Below are 18557 nucleotides of genomic sequence, written 5' to 3' on the forward strand. Positions count from 1 at the left end.
CCCACTAATCCCTCTAATCTATGCATCCCAGGACACTAAGGGGCAATTTTAACATGGCCAATCAACCTAACCCGCACATCTTTGGACTTTAATCTCTAATCATGTATCTCTAATCATGTAATAGAGTTCTGAATATTGCATACATTTTTAGTACACTAAATATGCAAATTTTTTATATGCTTAGACACAAGCCTGTGTGAAGATTTCAGGAATATGTGTCCTGTACATGAAACAGTCGGCACGGATCTGTCGATTAGGATGAATCAGCACCCTCAGGACAATGTCTATTTCAGGTCCAGCAAAGTGAGAATGGAGGGAGAGTGTTTGGGATAAAGGTTTACAAATTTTCAAGAATGAGAGGAAAGAATGTTCCACAGAAACTAGAATTGTCTGTTCTGAGTTTTTATCCTGTACTGACAGCAATGATTTTTGTGAATTTCTTTCACAGGCTATTAGAAGGGGAGAATTTACAGACACAAATCTCAACAAACATGACGTTAGGATCTGACAGAGTCACACAATTATTCTGGATCTGAATACCATCGGCATTTGAAACTGGAATGGGAAATGTTTGTCTGTTCCTTCAAACTGTTTAAACATCAGTGTGACTGGAAAATCACTGAGACACAGATACTCAAGTGAGAGTATTCCAGTGAACTGACTGTGGAAAGAGCTTTAACCAGTTACACAGCCTGGAAAAGATTGAAGGATTCACAGTGAGGAGAGACCATGTATGTGTTATCTATGGGGTCAAACCTTCATCTGAACCTGGAGTTGTACAAAGACACTCAGACCATGGAAATGTAGGGACTGTGGGAAGGGATTCAATTGTCCCTCGAAGCTGGAAACCCTTCGATGCAGCCACACTGTGGAGACACTGTTCACCTGCTCTGAGTTTGGAAGGGGATTTCGTGATTCATCCACCCTGAGGAATCACCAGCAACTTCACATCAGGGAGAGGCCATTCAGCTGCTCTGAGTGTGGGAAGAAATTCAGCGATCCGTCTGCCCTGCTGACACACCAGCGGGTTCACAATGGGGAGAGACCATTCACCTGTTGTGTGTGTGGAAAGGGATTCACTCAGTCATCTACCCTGCAGAACCACCAGCGATTTCACACGGGTGAGGGACTGTTCCCCTGCTCAGAGCGTGGGAAGGGATTCACTCACTCATCCCTCCCGCTGACAAACCAATACATTCACACTGGGCCGAGGCCATTCATCTGCTCCGAGTGTGGGAAGGGATTCACTCAATTATCTAGTCTGCTGAGACACAAACGATTACACACTGGGGAAAGGCCATTCATCTGATGTGTGTGTGGGAAGTGACTCAGTCAATCATCCAGTCTGCTGGAATACTGAGGCACCTCCCCCAATAAGAAACCTGTTCAATGCTCTGACTGTGGGAGCTGCTTTAAAACCTGAGCCTACCTGAGGGTCGACCAGCGCATTCACACTGAGGAGACCCCGTTCAGGCACTCTCACTGTGCAAAGAGGGTTAGAACATCATCTGACCTACTGAAACATCAGGGAATTCACACTGGGGAGAGACCCTGATAATTCCCACTCACTTTCAGCGATTTCTCCTAAAACCTACCAGATTGGAAGCTTCTGCCTGAAATGTTATTTTCCCTTAGTTTCCAAACTGAGACCATTCACCTGCTCAGTGTGTGGGAAAGGATTCACTTGTTCACCCAAGCTGCTGAGACACCATGGCAGTCACACCCATTAGTGATCTTTTGGATGCTCTGACTGTGGCTGTTAATTATACCAATAGAGGTTAAGTTTATTCAGATGGAGGGCACTGATTAGATAGTTATAATGAGCAGGTAAAAAGTGGGACTCACTAATATAGTTTGGAGTCAGAGTTGAACCTGTAATGTTTGATTCTGTGAACAAATCTAGACCAAATAAAGATTGACTCCACCCCAAGGCTGTCAGGATTATAACATGGTAACAGAAAATGCTTGTCTCATGGTGAAGGTTGGAAACTAAAAGAAAGTATATTTCAGACGGAAGCTTCCAATCCCAGCAGCTTTTGTGAGAAATGACTGAAAGGCAGTGGGAATTGTCAGGGTCTGATTACCTGCTGATGCTCTCGGAGTCTGAACCATACAACCAGTGGAAGAATGAAGTGGCGATGTGGACACGGGTTACATCCCGATCAAGGAGGAAACAAGATCTGGCCTTGGCATTGTCACTTCCTAACACAAGGAAAATCAGCAACAAAGCATTTTCTGATCAGCCAAACTGCAAGTTGATAACTGCACTGGCACGGATGATTCATGTAAAGAATTCACTTCAGGTGGTTGGAGGGTAGAATCCCTGTCAATTGGTCTATGGGAGAAATCCCTAATTCCTCTCTGTGCCGGGCGATCGCCCTCCTGCTTGAAAGGGATACAATTAGTTCCATTTTCAGTCATCAATTATCTGATTGTTCCATGAAAAGAATTGCTCGAAGCAACAAATTATTGGAGATACCAGAAGAGGGTTTCTTCATGTGTAACGTTTGGACTGAAGAAGAAAAACCATCTTTTTCTTCGATTTGTTTTGAAACTGTTTGTGTGAATTTTTGCGATCCCGGTCAGGACTGTTAACGTTTGCAGAGAAATTCGAACACCCGGTGATTAACTGAAAGAATTACATCACAAGATTCCACATTGTTAAACAAAAACAAACTTTACTGTATGTTTAAATAAAATTAAAAAGACAACACTACAAATTGAATACAATAAAGATTTATGATATAAACCAAGTTCTATTTTTTTACCTCACCCCAAGAGTTTCATTATACTTAATGATATCTTGAAGGTTCATTCACTTCTGTTCCTAGGACCTCCCAAAGGTATGTCAAAGCTCTCCACAATTCACTTTAATTCTCCCCAGTACTCCAGATATTCTCCAAGCTCCAAGAGTTTATGGGAGACCATCCATTATCTTTTCACGAAACAAGCCTCCAATTTTCCTTTAAGCTCTCAAACTGTGGACTCCTCAGTCCAAACATGGGCTTCACTGCATTCTTGCTGAGGGATTTAAATGTTGGAAACACCCCTGGTTTCTAATGGTCCTCTAGGCTTCTAGTCCCACAGATGGTTCACAGCTCCTGATCCCACAATTGGTGGCTTCCAAGCTAACTGCAGACTGTCCGCTGGAACCAGGTCATTGATTGGAAAGGACTCAAAAGGTTACGGGGAAAAGGCAGGAGAATGGGATTGAGATTTATCAGCCATGATCGAATGGCACAGCAGATTCGATGGGCCGAATAACCTAATTCTGCTCCTCTATCTTATGGTCTAATTCTAACCAAGGGTCCACCCTGAATCACATATCCCCATGGTAACAGAGACGATTGAATATCTAACAGATATTCAGCTTCAAAATTGGACCTTTTTACCTGAGCTCTGCATGAAGAATTCACCTAACAAAAACAGTGCAATAATTGTCAGTCCCAATGTCTCCAGCTAAAAGACCCAGCTGACCTTTTACAGTTCTTACCTCTCGAGTTTTGACTTCTTAAACCAACATGGGCCATGCTTTGTGACTGCGAATTCCCTGAGGGTATTTTCATCAGATTCTCAATCCAGGTTTTCCATTTTTTAAAAGCAATTCTTGCAACTAATTCATATTTCTAAAACATAGGAATTATGAAATTAGATTTTTGTAACAAAAACAGGAAGAAATGAAAACGTATCACCTTCATAATATCCCATTTAGAATATTACAATATACAACATGCTGTATATCTTAACAACAGCCATGATCTTATTGAATGGCGGAGCAGGCTCGAAGGGCCAAATGGCCTCCTCCTGTTCCTAAGTCCACTGTTTTCCTATGTTGATCTATCTTATAACCTGCAATAGACATAATAATCCCTCCATTGTCTACTTCACATTCACAAGTCCAGCTTGGTAACAGCACACTGCTGGGTTCCATGTCCAGGAATTCAGTCCACTGAAGATGGAAATTACTGCTTGCAGTCTTTTCTGAAAGTTTTCTTCTTACAATAATTATAGTCCAAAGTTCCTCCTGCAAAAGGAGAGTCTTCATTGCTGTTCATTTGTGAATTTTCAAGTTCTATTTTGAAAACAGTCTGTACAGAGTTCACATTTTGAAATTTATTTTCTTCCATGTTTGCAGTTTCTCCATTGTTTAAATCCAGAGAGAAAATTCCACTCAATTCCACATTTAAACCGACTTCTTCTTGCTCAGTTATAGCTGATTCCTTTATTGTCCAGGAGAGTTACCCCTCTCGCCCCCTCCCTGATCACCACCTCTGCAGAGTTTCCCCGATCACTAGCTCCCTCCCCCATCAGGACTCCTGCAGAGCTCCCCCCCCCAACCCCCTCCTCAATCACCACCCCTGCAGAATTTCCCAATCACCACTCCCTCCCCCAGGTCAGCTTCACCGCCCCACGGAATGACCCAGGGGTCCATTGGCGCCTCAAGGGAGGAGGGGGGCCTGGGGACAGTGCTGGGGCCTTCCACCCGGGGGATTCCAGCCGATGGGATGCAGGGCTTTCCGACTCCCCCTTTCCTGACACCGGTGCATCTCAAGAGCAGCAGGGTGAACAGCAAGGCAAGGATACATCCATATCACCAGGAAGACGGCTGGACCCCTCTAGGTCCCAGCTCTCCAGCAGACGCCTGTCAGGGGCATCACAGGCAAATGGGTGCGGAGTGCAGCTGGCTGCCTCCAGTTCTGATGTGCATCCTGGGGGGACGTGTTGATGTGGCGCTGGACCACGGGAGATGGAGATGTTGTGGGGTCGCCAGGAGGGCACGGGTGAAAGTCTATATGAGAAAGGTTTAGGGAATTGGGCTCGGTTGATGATCACATCCACCTGTTTTATCGCACTGTTAACTATCGGCCCTTCGTGTTATTGCATTGTTAGTTTCACCAATAAATGTCCAAAGATGTGCAGGTTAGGTTGATTGGCCATACTAAATTGATCATAGAATCATAGAAACCCTACAGTGCAGAAGGAGGCCATTCGGCCCATCGAGTCTGCACCAACCACAATCCCACCCAGGCCCTACCCCCACATATTTACCCACTAATCCCACTAATCTACGCATCTCAGGACTCTAAGGGGCAATTTTTAACCTGGCCAATCAACCTAACCCGCACATCTTTGGACTGTGGGAGGAAACCGGAGCACCCGGAGGAAACCCACGCAGACACGAGGAGAATGTGCAAACTCCACACAGACAGTGACCTGAGCCGGGAATCGAACCCGGGACCCTGGTGCTGTGAAGCAGCAGTGCGAACCACTGTGCTACTGTGCCGCCCCTTAGCGCCCCATGCCGATCCTAGTGTCAGGGGGATTAGCAGGGTAAATGTGTGAACTTGCAGGAGTAGGGCCTGGGTGGGATTGTGGTCGGTACAGACTCGATGGGCCGAATGGCCTCTTTCTGTACTGTAGGGATTCTATTCAATTCTCTATAAAATTACAGCACAGAAACAAGCCCTTTGGCCCTCCAAGCCTGTAGCAACCATGCTGCCCGTCTGAACTAAAACCCCCTACCTTTCCGGGGACAATATCCCTCTATTCCGATGCTATTCATATATTTGTCAAGACACATCTTAAAGTCACTATCGTATCTGCTTCCACTACCTTCCCCGGCAACGAGTTCCAGGCACCCACCACCCTCTGTGTAAAGAACCTGCCTCGAACATCTCCTTTAAACCTTGCCCCTCACACCTTAAACCTATGCCCCCCAGTAACTGGCTCTTCCACCCTGGGAAAAAGCTTCTGAGTATCCACTCTGTCCAACCTGTCATAATCTTGTAGACTTCCATCAAGTCGCCCTCCTCAACCTCCGTCGTTCCAGTGAGAACAAACCAAGTTTCTCCAACTCTCCTCATAGCTAATGCCCTCCACACCAGGCAACATCCTGATAAATATTTTCCGTACCCTCTCCAAAGCCTCCACATTCTTCGGGTAGTGTGGTGACCAGAATTGAACACTAGATTCCAAGTGCGGTCTAACAAAGGTTCTATAAAGCTGCAACATGACTTGCCAATTTTTAAACTCAATGCCCCGGCCGATGAAGGCAAGCATGCCGTATGCCTTCTTGATTATCTTCTCCATCTCATTGCCACTTTCAATGACCTGTGTACCTGTACACCCAGATCCCTCTACCTATGAATACTCTTAAGGGTTCTGCCATTTACTGTATATTTCCCATCTGTATTAGACCTTCCAAAATGCATTACCTCACATTTGTCCGGATTAAACTTCATCTGCCATCTCTCCGCCCAAGTCTCCAACTGATCCATATCCTGCTGTATCCTCTGCCGGTCCCCATCGCTATCCGCATTTCCACCAACCTTTGTGTCGTCCACAAACTTATCAATCAAACCAGTTACATTTTCCTCCAAATCATTTATATATATTACAAGCAGCAAAAGTCCCAGCACTGATCCCTGAGGAACGTCACTTGTCACAGCCCTCCATTCAGAAATGTACCTTTGCACTGCCAACCTCTGTTTTCTTCTGACTAAATTTCTCTAAACTTCCTAACACCCTGTCACTCTGTGATCCTTGTGACATTTGAAACCAGGTATTCGCAAAAAGACTCAAAGAGCATCAGCGCCCTGGAGGCTGAGACCGGCCAGTCCAGCAGAAAGAAACCCTCTGACCCTTCCCATTGACCAACTGTGAGAATGAACAGAATGCAGTCCTGGATGCAACTGCGAGCAGAAACAATAACAGCAGAATCCAACACCTGTCATCACTCGTGAACTTGCTGGTGTCTCAGCAGCCGGGATGAAACGCTGAAACCCTTCCCACACTGACAGCAGGTGAATGGTGTCTCCCCAGTGTGAACTGGCTGATGTGTCAGCAGGGTGGATGACCGAGTGAATCCCTTCCCACACTGAGAACAGATGAATGGCCTCTCCCCAGTGTGAACTCGCTGGTGTGTCCGCAGGTCGGGTAACCGAGTGAATCCCTTCCCACACTGAGAGCAGGTGAACAGCCTCTCCCCAGTGTGAACTCGCTGGTGTGTCTGCAGGCTGGATAACTGAGTGAATCCCTTCCCACACTGAGAGCAGGTGAATGGCCTCTCTCCAGTGTGAACTCGCTGGTGTGACTGCAGGTGGGATGACTGAATGAATCCCTTCCCACATTGAGAGCAGGTGAATGGTCCCTCCCCAGTGTGGCTGCGCCGATGAGCTTCCAGCAGACATGGGGCTCTGTATCTCTTCCTACAGTCCGCACATTTCCATGGTTTCTCCATGGTGCAGGTGACCTTGCCTCTCTCTTGGGTGGACAATCAGTTGAAACTTCGTCCACACACAGGACAAGATTACAGTCTCTACCCGCTGTGAATGGTGTGATATTTATTCAGGCTGTGTAACTTGTTAAAGCTCTTTAGTCAGTGCATTGGAACACTCTCACTCGAGTATGGCAGTGTGTTGATGCTTTTTCACTCACACTGACATTTCAAATCTTTTCAAATTGACAGACTGGACAATCATTTCTCCTTCTGGATTCAAAGTCCGATGATATTGAGGTCCCAAGGAATATGATTCTGTCACGTCTCGACGTGACGTTTGAGATTTCGGCCTGTGATTCCTCTTTCAATATCCTGTAAAATGAGTTTACAGAAGTCATCAGTGTCAGTACAGGATAGAAATTCAGAACAGACAATTTCTATGGAACATTCTTTCCTCTCTCATTCCCCAAAAGCTGTAAATCTCCATCCCACACACACTCTCCCCATTCTCAGCAGGTCTGGCAGCATCTGGATGGAGAGAAAAGAACTGATGTTTCAGAGCTTTGACAAAGGGTCATTGAGACAAGAAACATCAGCTCTTTTCTCTCCTTACAGATGCTGCCAGACCTGCTGAGATTTTCCAGCATTTTCTCTCTTGGTTTCAGATTCCAGCATCCGCAGTAATTTGCTTTTATAAGGCTGCAGATACCTCCTCCCAAGTAACATGCGTGTGCCCAAGACATCACTTGTTTCCCTTATTTCTTTTGCACCCATGGTGCTCTCCGCAGTCAACGCAGAGGAGAAGTATTCATTAAAAATCTCACCCATCTCCTGTGGCTCCACACACAGATGGCCATACTGATTTTTAAGGGGATCTATTCTCTCTCTAGCCACCCTTTTACTCTTAATATAGCTATAGAACCTCTTGGAATTTTCTTTAATCTTACCTGCCAGATCCATATCAGACCCTCTTTTTGTCCTCCTGATTTCCCTCTTCAGTATTTTCTTACACTTTTTATAGTCAGAGTGATTCATTTGTCCCCGATTGTCTAAACCCAATGTCTGCTTCCTTCTATTACCTGACCAGAGCTTCAATGTCCCTTGTCAGCCAGAGATCCCTAAATTTACCATTCTTTCCCTGCATCGTAACAGGAATATACTGCCCCTGGACTCTTGATATCACACTTTTAAAACCTCCCATTTGCCAGTCATTCCTTTCCCTTCAAACAAACTCACCTAATCGACATCTGCTAGATCCTGCCTAATGCCCACAAAAGTGACCCTGCTCCAGTTTAGGGCCTTGACCTGTGGACCTGTCCGATCTTTTTCCAGAACTATTTTGAAACTATTGGTGCTCCCAATAGTGCTCCCTGACTGACACTTCAGTCACTTGCTCCACCTCATTTCTTAACTGTCTAATAGAAAGTGAGTCCAGGAATTGATAATGAAAAATAAGGAGCTGGGAGATGAATTGAACAAGTATTTTGCCTCGGTGTTCACAATAGAGGATACAGTTAAAACTCAGAAACAGCTGGAAATCAGAAAACAGAAGTGTGGGATGAACTCTGAAAAAGCACAATTCCCAGGGAAGTGGTCCTCAGCAAACTGTTGGAGCTGTGGGCTGATGAGTCCTCGGGTCCTGCTGGGCTTCATTCTTGGGTCCTGCTGGGCTTCATTCTCGGGTCTTAACAGAGTGAGATAGTTGATGTGTTGTTCAATTTTATAAAATTCCCCATCGGGAATTGGATAAAGGGAAACCGGTGGATGCGCTGTACTTAGATTTCCAGAAGACATTTGATGAGGTGCCACATGAAAGGTTATTGCAGCAAATAAAAATTCATGCTGCGGGGATAACATATTGGCGTGGATAGAAGATTGGCTAACAGCAAACAGTGGGCAGAAATGGATCATTTTCTGGTTTAAGAGAGAGAGAAACCTGGGCCAACCTTTCCAGAGTCTGCACCCTCCCTGGATTCACTTCCTTTCCCTTCAGTTGCTGCAAGTCCCCAATTTCCCCCAGAATGAGAAAAGAAATGGAAAGGGGGTTGAAAAGAAAGTGTTTTACTCACAGATGTTTGAGACAGGAGGAAGTTTGAGTCTGTCTGAAGATCAATCTTCATTCACACAAAGCCCACGTTCTGCTTGGCTGGAAGACCAGAGTCCTTCCGGTCCTCCAACTCTTCCCATTGGTCAACACCTCAGCATGAAGATCAGAGGGTGGGTTCTCCCCTGCACATGCGCAGCTTCCCCTCTACCCCGCACATGCCGGGGGGAGGGGAAGATCACGGAGCGGCTTCTCGCTCTGGCCGAAACTGTCAGCCGGTTGCCTGGAAAGCTTGGCTCGATGTGGTGTAGGGGGAGGGGAACAATGGGTGGGGGCGGGGCTCCCAGGTCCGCGCGCCCGGGCCTGTGCACTGGAACCCAGAGACGTCACTGCGGAGCGGAGTGATTCCTATTGGCTGAATCAGGCAGGACTCCATTGTGATGTCACAATGCGGAAATTGTCCAATGAGCTTCAGAGTGAAACTCCCTCCTCTTTTGTCCCGACTTCATCTGAGTTTGTTTATTTGGTTTGACCTAAAAAGAGGGCAAAATCGGGGAGGAAATCAATGTTTCCCCCTTTCCATTTCTTTTCTCATTCTGGGGGAAATTGGGGACTTGCAGCAACTGAAGGAAATGGAGTGAATTCGGTCTGTATATTCCACACATTGTTACTCCAAAAATGTCGACATATATCTGTCTGGCAGCCTGCATGGAAATTTTCAGCTCTCTGTGTCCAGGACAGGAAGCAGTGAGCATGGATCTGTCAATCACACATGAGGACGGGCCTCAACAGGGACCTTGGGTTCACGTCACACTATCTGTATCCCCCACGACTTGCCTAGGCTTGCAAAATCTCACTAACTGTCCTGGCTGGAGACAATACACATCTCTTTAACCTGTGCTTAACCCTCTCTCCACTCAGATTGTCTGTACCTTTAAGACTTGAATACCTGTAAAGGCTCGCATTCCAACCATTATCTTGTAAATTGAGTTTGTGTCTTTATATGCCCTGTTTGTGAACAGAACTCCCACTCACCTGATGAAGGGGCAGTGCTCTGAAAGCCTGTGGCTAATGCTACCAAATAAACCTGTTGGATTTTAACCTGGTGTTGTGAGACTTCTTACTGTGCTTACCCCAGTCCAACGCCGGCATCTCCCACTGAGTGGAAACAGAGAGAAGTAGGAGAGGCCGGAGGTGAGGAGAGAGATTTTATACATCTACAACTCAACAGGAACTTTGACAGAATTTCCAAACCCTGTGAACACCATCAGCTCCAAGTTCCTCTCCAACTCACACACCATCCTGACTTGTCTGACATCCAGTACTGAAAGAACAGAAATTTATTTAATTTAAATACTGGAAAGACTGAACCCATTGTGTTCAGTCCCCACTACAAACTCCACTCCCTCGCCAACAACTTTCTCTCTCCTCCTGGCAACTGTCTGAGGCTGAACCCGGCTGTTCACAACCAGGGTAAAATAGTTCATCCCAAGATGAGCTTCCAGCCACATGTCCACATCATCATCAAGACCACCTTCATTCATAGATGCATTAATAGTAATTAATTAACAATAATGAATAATAAAATACAGTGTAGAAGGAGGCCATTCAGCCCATCGAGCCTGCACCGACAACAATCCCATCCAGGCCCTATCCACATATTTACCTGTTAATCCCCCTGATACCAAGTGACAATTTATCGTGGCCAATCTGTCTAACCGGCACATCTTTGGACTGTGGAAGGAAACCGGAACACCCGGAGGAAACCCACACAGACACGGGGGGAATGTAGAAACTCTGCACAGACAGCGACCCGAGGCTGGAATTGAACCCGGGTCCCTGGCACTGTTAGGCAGCTGCACTAACCACTGTGCCACCGGGCCACATGTCAGTGCCATCGCCCGACTCCAGCCCAGTCTCAGCTCATCTGGAACCCTCACCCATTCCATTGTGACGTCACACTCTCACCCATTCCATTGTGACGTCACACCCTCACCCATTCCATTGTGACGTCACACCCTCACCCATTCCATTGTGACGTCACACCCTCACCCATTCCATTGTGACGTCAGGGCTTCACTCTCCGATCACAATCCCTGCCGGCCTCCCACATGCAGCCTCAATGGCGGCAGTCAGCCCGGGCCTAACACTACAAGCTGCAGCTCCATTTGGTACAAAGGGGGGGACCGGGAAGTTCATTTCCGGGGTTTGGGTTTGAACAACAAAGAACAGTACAGCACAGGAAACAGGCCCTTCGGCCCTCCAAGCCTGTGCCGCTCCTTGGTCCAACTAGACCAATCGTTTGTATCCCTCCATTCCCAGGCTGCTCATGTGACTATCCATGTTTACAAAGTCTCTCCACCCATCCGCCACATTTATCATTCCCCGCACTCTACCTCGGATTGATCTCGCTTCCAAGTTGAAACCGTCCGTCCGCCGCCATTACTCGCACTGCGCATGCTTCAGGTCCCGCCCCTCATTCACTTCGATTGGTTGGAGGACCAGCCGCTCCCGCTCGGTCCTCCAGCCCCGCCCCCTCTTCCTATTGGTCCGGAGCTGCCGTCAATCAGCTCCCGGGCATTGTGATGTGGAGCATGCGCAGTGTCATTGCTGTCCTTGGCGCTTGTTTGTCCCGGAGAAGCGGAGTCAGCGTTAGGCGGTGGCTGGGAGAATTTGGAAACACTTTGTGGATCCGCAAACCCTTCAGAATCATTGTCAGCTCCCTTGTTTGCAGCTGCGGGGCTTCTCCCTCCCTCCCTCCCGGGAACAGGCCCAGGTTAACGGCCCCATCCTGGCTCTGCCACTGGAGGATGGTTCACATCAGAGGATGGGGGAGGGGGACAATAAATAAGAGGTTACACTTTGGCCTCAAATCAATGAGGATTCTGATCTCTGGGAAGGAAGGAAACCCTGGGAGGTGGGCGGGGAGGATTCACAAACACCCGCTGGAGGCTCCAACACCACCAATCAGGTCCATTGGTTTTATTGTCAGTCTGCAGACAGGAGCTGGAGAACTGAACCCAGTAAGAGTTTTAACAACACCAGGTTAAAGTCCAACAGGTTTATTTGGTAGCAAATACCATTAGCTTTCGGAGCGCTGCTCCTTCATCAGATGGAGTGGAAATGTGCTCTCAAACAGGGCACAGAGACACAAAATCAACTTACAGAATACTGATTAGAATGCGAATCCCTACAGCCAACCAGGTCTTAAAGATACAGACAATGTGGGTGGAAGGAGCATTAAGCACAGGTTAAAGAGATGTGGCTGTCCTGTCTGGAGACAATACACATCTCTACCCACAGACACATCATGTCTGTGCTAGCTTATTTTCAAACAGTTGTACAATTAGTCCTAATATCATTCCCCTTCATAAAAACATGCATTATTTCTCCTTTCAAATGATTGCTCAATTCTCTTTATGAAAAATCTGAGTTAACAAAAAACAACATCGGAAGAGTTGCAGAAGCCTCTGCAGTATTCATGGTCATTTTTTAAATTAACAAAGTTTCTTTGACTCAATAACATGAAGAGTCAGGTGGGAATTCTCATACAGTTTTGGAAATAAAACTATTTGCAGTCATGCAGTCGATTTTGTACCTTTTCAAGGAACATAAAATCCTACAGTGCAGAAGAAGGCCATTCAGCCCATCGAGTCTGGACTGACCACAATCCCACCCACGCCCTATCCCCATATCCCCATGCATTAATCCTAGCTAGTCCCCTTGACAATTTTTAGCATGGCCAATCCACTTAACCCGCATATCTTTGGACTGTGGGAGGAAACCAGAGCACCCAGAGGACACCCACGCAGACACAGGGAGAACGTGCAAACTCCACACAGATCGTGACCCAAGCTGGGAATAGAACCCGGGTCCCAGGCACTGTGAGACAGCAGTGCTAACCACTTTGCTGCCCCTCAATGTTGGTCTTGGAAACAGGGCAGAATGTCAGTTCTGGAATGTAAGTGGTCAGTTATCCTATTGACAGCAGCACAGCCACACCAGAAAGAGACCATTCAGATATGTTATGTGTGCAAATGGATTTATTCAATTTCCCGTTCTGTTAACATATTTAAAAGTTCAAAGGATTTGATCAATCATGAGTTCATTCTGATTGTCAAGTCCATGTATGTGTGTGTGTGTGGAGAGGGGGTGGATGGTAAATCATCAGCTTGTTACACCAGCTGACACTCCAAGGAGTTCATCTTCAGGTGTAGATGTTAGTTCTGCTATCAATTAAACTCAGATGTGGAGATGCCGGCGTTGGACTGGGGTAAGCACCGTAAGAAGTCTCACATCACCAGGTTAAAGTCCAACAGGTTTATTTACTACCAAATAAACCTGTTGGACTTTAACCTGGTGTTGTGAGACTTCTTACATTAATTAAACTCAGGACGGAGCTAGCTGCTATATTAGTTATTTTCATTATAGAAATCATAGAAACCCCACAGTGCAGAAGGAGGCCATTCGGCCCATCGAGTCTGCACTGACCACAATCCCACCCAGGCCCTACCCCCACATATTTACCCACTAATCCCTCCAACCTACGCATCCCAGGATTCTAAGGGGCAATTTTTAACCTGGCCAATCAACCTAACCGGCACATCTTTGGACTGTGGGAGGAAACCAGAGCACCCGGAGGAAACTCACACAGACACGAGGAGAATGTGCAAACTCCACACAGACAGTGACCCAAGCCGGGAATCGAACCCGGGACCCTGGAGCTGTGAAGCAGCAGTGCTAACCACTGCACCATTTTATACCTTGGTGCTTTGGCTTCAGTCGTAAGTGAATCACAAAACATGATTTTTAAAAATGCAACAACATACTTCAATGGTGGCTATCTTACCCAGCATTCACAGTAATTCAGAATATGATCCAGCCGCTCAACAGATTTTGCGCATGCGCAATGTATGTTGCTGCTGCAGGAGCAGCAAGGTGGTTATTATCGGCTCCGGGTTTCCAGGGAAACGGATTACTCTGGAGGGTAATGGAGGCGGCGGGGTGGGTGGAGAGGCTTCATAAGCACCCAGAGGAGACACGAAAACCCGAATAATAACTGCTCGGTGTCGCGTTCGTACAATTCGGGGCCGCGACCGCAGATGCCTGATTTGGAGGCCCCGAGTTAACGGAGGCCATCTTTCCCGGGGCGATGGGCAATAGTGCGCATGCGCGCTGCTCCCTGTCAGCAGGAGGAGAGAAAGTTGTGAATTTCTCTCCGGGACTGACAGGGATGGACTTTGGAAACTCCTTTTACAGGGAGTGAGAAGGGGAGGATTTACACACAGAAAACTCAACCCAAGAGAAATGTTTCTCGCTTAATTTCTATTCTTGACTGACAGTGATGATCTTTTTTTACAGGAAATTTGATGACAAAATTTGAAGGGAAACTCAAACCAGACATCAGATCAAAACCTGACAGAGTCACTCCATTCATCAGAATCTGATTGTAAGTGTGTCTGTAGAAAAAGATTCAAACATCTGTGTGGCTGGAAACAGGGAACGATAATGTCATGGAAGGATTTGCAAAAAAAGATGCAATGTTTTAAATTGAGTTGTTTAACCAGGAGCCTGTGTGGGTCAGTGTATTCTTTCCTCTCATTCTCCAAAAGCTGTGAATCTCCATCCCACACACTCTCCCTCCATTCTCACTCTGCTGTATCTAATATTCACCCTCCCAATTCTCCTGAAGGTGCTGATTGAGGCTGATTGACAGATCCATGCTCACTGCTTCCTGTCCACCACACACACATCATAAGAAACAGGAGCTGCAGTTGGCCATTCAGCCCATCGAACTGCTGCAACCATTCATTGAGAATTGGCTGATCTACCGCAGCATCATTTCCCACGCTATCCCCCAGATAGAGAGAGAATAGAGCCAATGTTTCGAGTCTGGAGAGAGGAAAGAATGTTCCACAGAAACTAGAATTGCGTGTTCTGAATTTCCATCCTGCACTGACACTGATGATCTCTGTAAACTTGTTTTACAGGATACTGAAAGAGGAATCACAGGCCGAAATCTCAAACGTCACATCTAGATCTGACAGAGTCACATTCCTTGGGACCTGAATATCATCGGCCTTTGAATCGAGGAGAAATGGTTGTCCGGCCTGATGACTTGAAAAGATTTCAAACATCAGTGTGACTGGAAAAGTGCCAACACACTGCCACACTGGAGTGAGTGTGTTCCAGTGCACTGAGCTTGAACCAGTTACACAGCCTGAATAAATATCACACCATTCACAGTGGGGGGAGACTGTTCTGTGTGTGGACGAGTCTTCAACTGAAGAGAGGAAAGGACACCTGCACCATGGAGAAACCGTGGAAATGTGCGGACTGTGGGAAGGGATACAGAGCCCCATCAGAGCTGGAAGCTCATCGGCGCAGCCATACTGGGGAGAGACCATTCATGTGCTCTCAGTGTGGGGAGGGATTCAGTCATTTATCCAGCCTGCAGACACACCAGCGAGTACACACTGGGGAGAGACCATTTACTTGCTCTCAGTGTGGGGAGGGATTCACTCGATTATCCCAACTGCAGACACACCAGCGAGTTCACACTGGGGAGAGGCCCTTTAGCTGCTCTCAGTGTGGGAAGGGATTCACTCAGTTATCCGTCCTGCAGACACACCAGCGAATTCATACTGGGGAGAAACCGTTCACCTGCTCTCAGTGTGAGAAGGGATTCTGTCAGTTATCCAGCCTGCAGGCACATCAGCGAGTTCACACTGGGGAGAGGCCGTTCACATGCTCTCAGTGTGAGAAGGGGTTCAGTCAATTATCTAACCTGCAGACGCACCAGCGTGTTCACACTGGGGAGAGACCATTCACCTGCTCTCAGTGTGGGAAGGGATTCACTCGGTTATCCACCCTGCAGACACACCAGCGAGTTCACACTGGGGAGAGGCCATTCACCTGCCCTCAGTGTGGGAAGGGGTTCAGTCGATTATCTGACCTGCAGATGCACCTGCGTGTTCACACTGGGGAGAGACCGTTCACCTGCTCTCAGTGTGGGAAGGGATTCACTGATTCATCCACCCTGCGGAGACACCAGCGAGTTCACACTGGGGAGAGGCCGTTCACCTGCTCTCAGTGTGGGAAGGGATTCACTCATTTATCCACCCTGCGGAGACACCAGCGAGTTCACACTGGGGAGAGGCCATTCACCTGCTCTCAGTGTGGGGAGGGGTTCAGTCAATTATCTAACCTGCAGAGACACCAGCGAGTTCACACTGGGGAGAGACCGTTCACCTGCTCTCCGTGTGGGAAGGGATTCAGTCAGTTATCTGACCTGCAGATACACCAGCACATTCACACTGGGGAGAGACCATTCACCTGCTCTCAGTGTGGGAAGGGATTCAGTCAATTATCTAATCTGCTGAGACACCAAAAAGTTCATGAGTGATTCCAGGGGGTGGGATTCTGCTGTTATTGTTTCTGCTCTCAGTTACATCCAGGACTGCATTTTGTTCATTCTCACAGTTAGTCAATGGGGAGGGTCGGAGGGTTTCTTTCTGCTGGACTGGCCGGTCTCACAACTGCCTCCAGTGGGGTGATGCTCTTTGAGTCTTGTTGCGAATACCTTGTTTTAAATTTCACAAGGATCACAGAGTGACAGGGTGTGAGGAAGTTCAGAGATATTTAGTCAGTATTTCTGTTTGAAACCTCCCAATGCCCATCCAATTTCCTTTGTTCTTGTTTATTGTCTCCACTTCCTCCACCCTCGTAGGCAGCGAGTTCCAGGTCATTACCATTCACTGCATCAAAATATTCTTCCTCACATCTGCGCCCCCCCTGCCCCCTGCATCTCTGACCCAAAACCATAAATCTGTGTCCCCCCTCGTCCTTCTCCCATCAGCTAATGGGAACAGCTTTTCTTTGTCCACCTTATCTAAACCTGTCAGAATCTCGTCCACCTTTATCAAATCTCCCCTCAACCTCCTTTGCTCCAAGGGGAACAACCCCAGCCTGACATCGACAATAAAGAACAAACCAACAGAATATGTTAATACCTGAAATCAAATGGGAATGTTTAATTTCTGTTTTGAAGAAATCATGAATATATTGTCACGTACAATAAAGGTATTTGAATAACTCAGCTTGGGTGCAGTTGAATGAAATGTATCAATCTCACATCCACCCACAGTCTAGAGGAAGTGTGGAATGTGTAGCTGGAAATCCCTCCCTAACAGCACTGTGGATGTACTTCCACCTTCGGCATTGTAGCAGTTCAAGAAGGCAGTGTTGGCGCTGATCGTGGCCGAGGCAGCTACAGACAGCCACATATTCTGTTATAACTGAAGGACTGCAGATTAAATGTGAGGCATTATGGGATTGGACTATCTTGACCACGTTCCTGTGACTGCTCAGTTTCTGCAATCATGAACCATTAAAGCTGCTTAGCAGGGCTCCGAAAGAGGACCTGGTGAGAATATTTACTCAGAATGAGTTAGAATTAAACTTATTCCAGGACCGGCTGGTGTTCAGTGGCTGAGATTCCTGAATGTGTAAAAAGGGGGTCTGATCAATCAACAAACAGTGGTCGGTAGTTCGGTAAGAAGCGTTCTCATGCATTATTTGAATTATTTTATCATAAATTTGTGATCAGAACTGTGAGGGACTTGTAACCCAATAGTTGTTGAATTGACGGTAAACTCCAAGTAGCACTGGACTGAAAAGGGGGTCTGACCAAGAAGTGAAGTGATCTCAGGCATTGTTTAAATTACATCATCATTGGCCAACTTCCCCTTTGTGATGTCACAATGGAGTCCTGCCTGAATCAGCCAATAGGAATCTCTCTGCTCCGCGGTGACGCCCCAGGTTCCAGAGAGCAGGCCCGGGCGCGCGGACCCGGGAGCCCCGCCCCCACCCATTGTTCCCCTCCCCCTGCACCACATCGAGCCAAGGTTTCCAGGCAACCGGCTGATGGCTCCGGCCAGAGCGAGAAGCCGCTCAGTGATCTCCCCCTCCCCCCGGCCCAGGACTGCGCATGTCCAAGGGAGAGGGGAAGCTGAGAATTGCAGGGCAGATCCCACCCCCTGACCTTCTGAGGTGTTGATTAATAGGAAGAGTTGGAGGACCGGAAGGACTCTGGTCCTCCAGCTGATCAGAGCGCGGGCTTTGTGTGAATGAAGATTGAGCTTCAGACAGATTGAAACTTCCTCCTGTCTCCAACATCAGAGAGGTTGTTTCTGTAGTGAAGTGGTTGTCACATTTGCCTGACACGCGAAAGGTCCCTGGGTCAGAACCGGGCAGAAATGTTAATTTGGTCATTCCAGCATCTGAAAGTGGGAA

The 18557-nt window shown here is 47.2% G+C and overlaps 2 protein-coding genes and 1 pseudogene across 3 annotated transcripts in view; 2 read left to right on the forward strand and 1 right to left on the reverse strand.

Moving 5' to 3' along the window:
• LOC144485809 (uncharacterized) overlaps positions 1-17313 on the forward strand; it is a 72703-nt gene extending 55390 nt beyond the window's left edge. Inside the window, exon 6 of the mRNA XM_078203891.1 lies at positions 15814-17313. Within this exon, the coding sequence (XP_078060017.1) occupies positions 15814-16668 (855 nt within the window). The 3' untranslated portion in view covers positions 16669-17313. The remainder of the gene's footprint in view (positions 1-15813) is intronic.
• LOC144485806 (uncharacterized) lies at positions 2507-11730 on the reverse strand. Of its 2 annotated transcripts, XR_013496190.1 has the most exons (4): positions 11660-11730; positions 6728-7591; positions 3494-3626; positions 2507-2629 (listed from the first exon to the last, which is right to left on the reverse strand). XR_013496190.1 is itself a non-coding variant. In XM_078203890.1 (3 exons), exon 2 carries the CDS (start codon positions 7238-7240, stop codon positions 6734-6736), a length of 507 nt encoding a protein of 168 aa, XP_078060016.1. In that variant the 5' UTR covers positions 7241-7591; positions 11660-11730; the 3' UTR covers positions 2661-3626; positions 6728-6733. The 2 variants fall into 2 exon arrangements, 1 of the variants encoding a protein (XP_078060016.1); XM_078203890.1 differs by lacking the exon at positions 2507-2629 and having other exon boundaries at positions 2661-3626.
• The window catches only part of LOC144485803 (uncharacterized), a 245388-nt pseudogene continuing 241005 nt past the window's right edge, over positions 14175-18557 (forward strand).

Source organism: Mustelus asterias, unplaced genomic scaffold (genome assembly GCF_964213995.1).
Source record: "Mustelus asterias unplaced genomic scaffold, sMusAst1.hap1.1 HAP1_SCAFFOLD_221, whole genome shotgun sequence".
In the NCBI taxonomy this organism is placed as follows: Eukaryota; Metazoa; Chordata; class Chondrichthyes; order Carcharhiniformes; family Triakidae; genus Mustelus; species Mustelus asterias.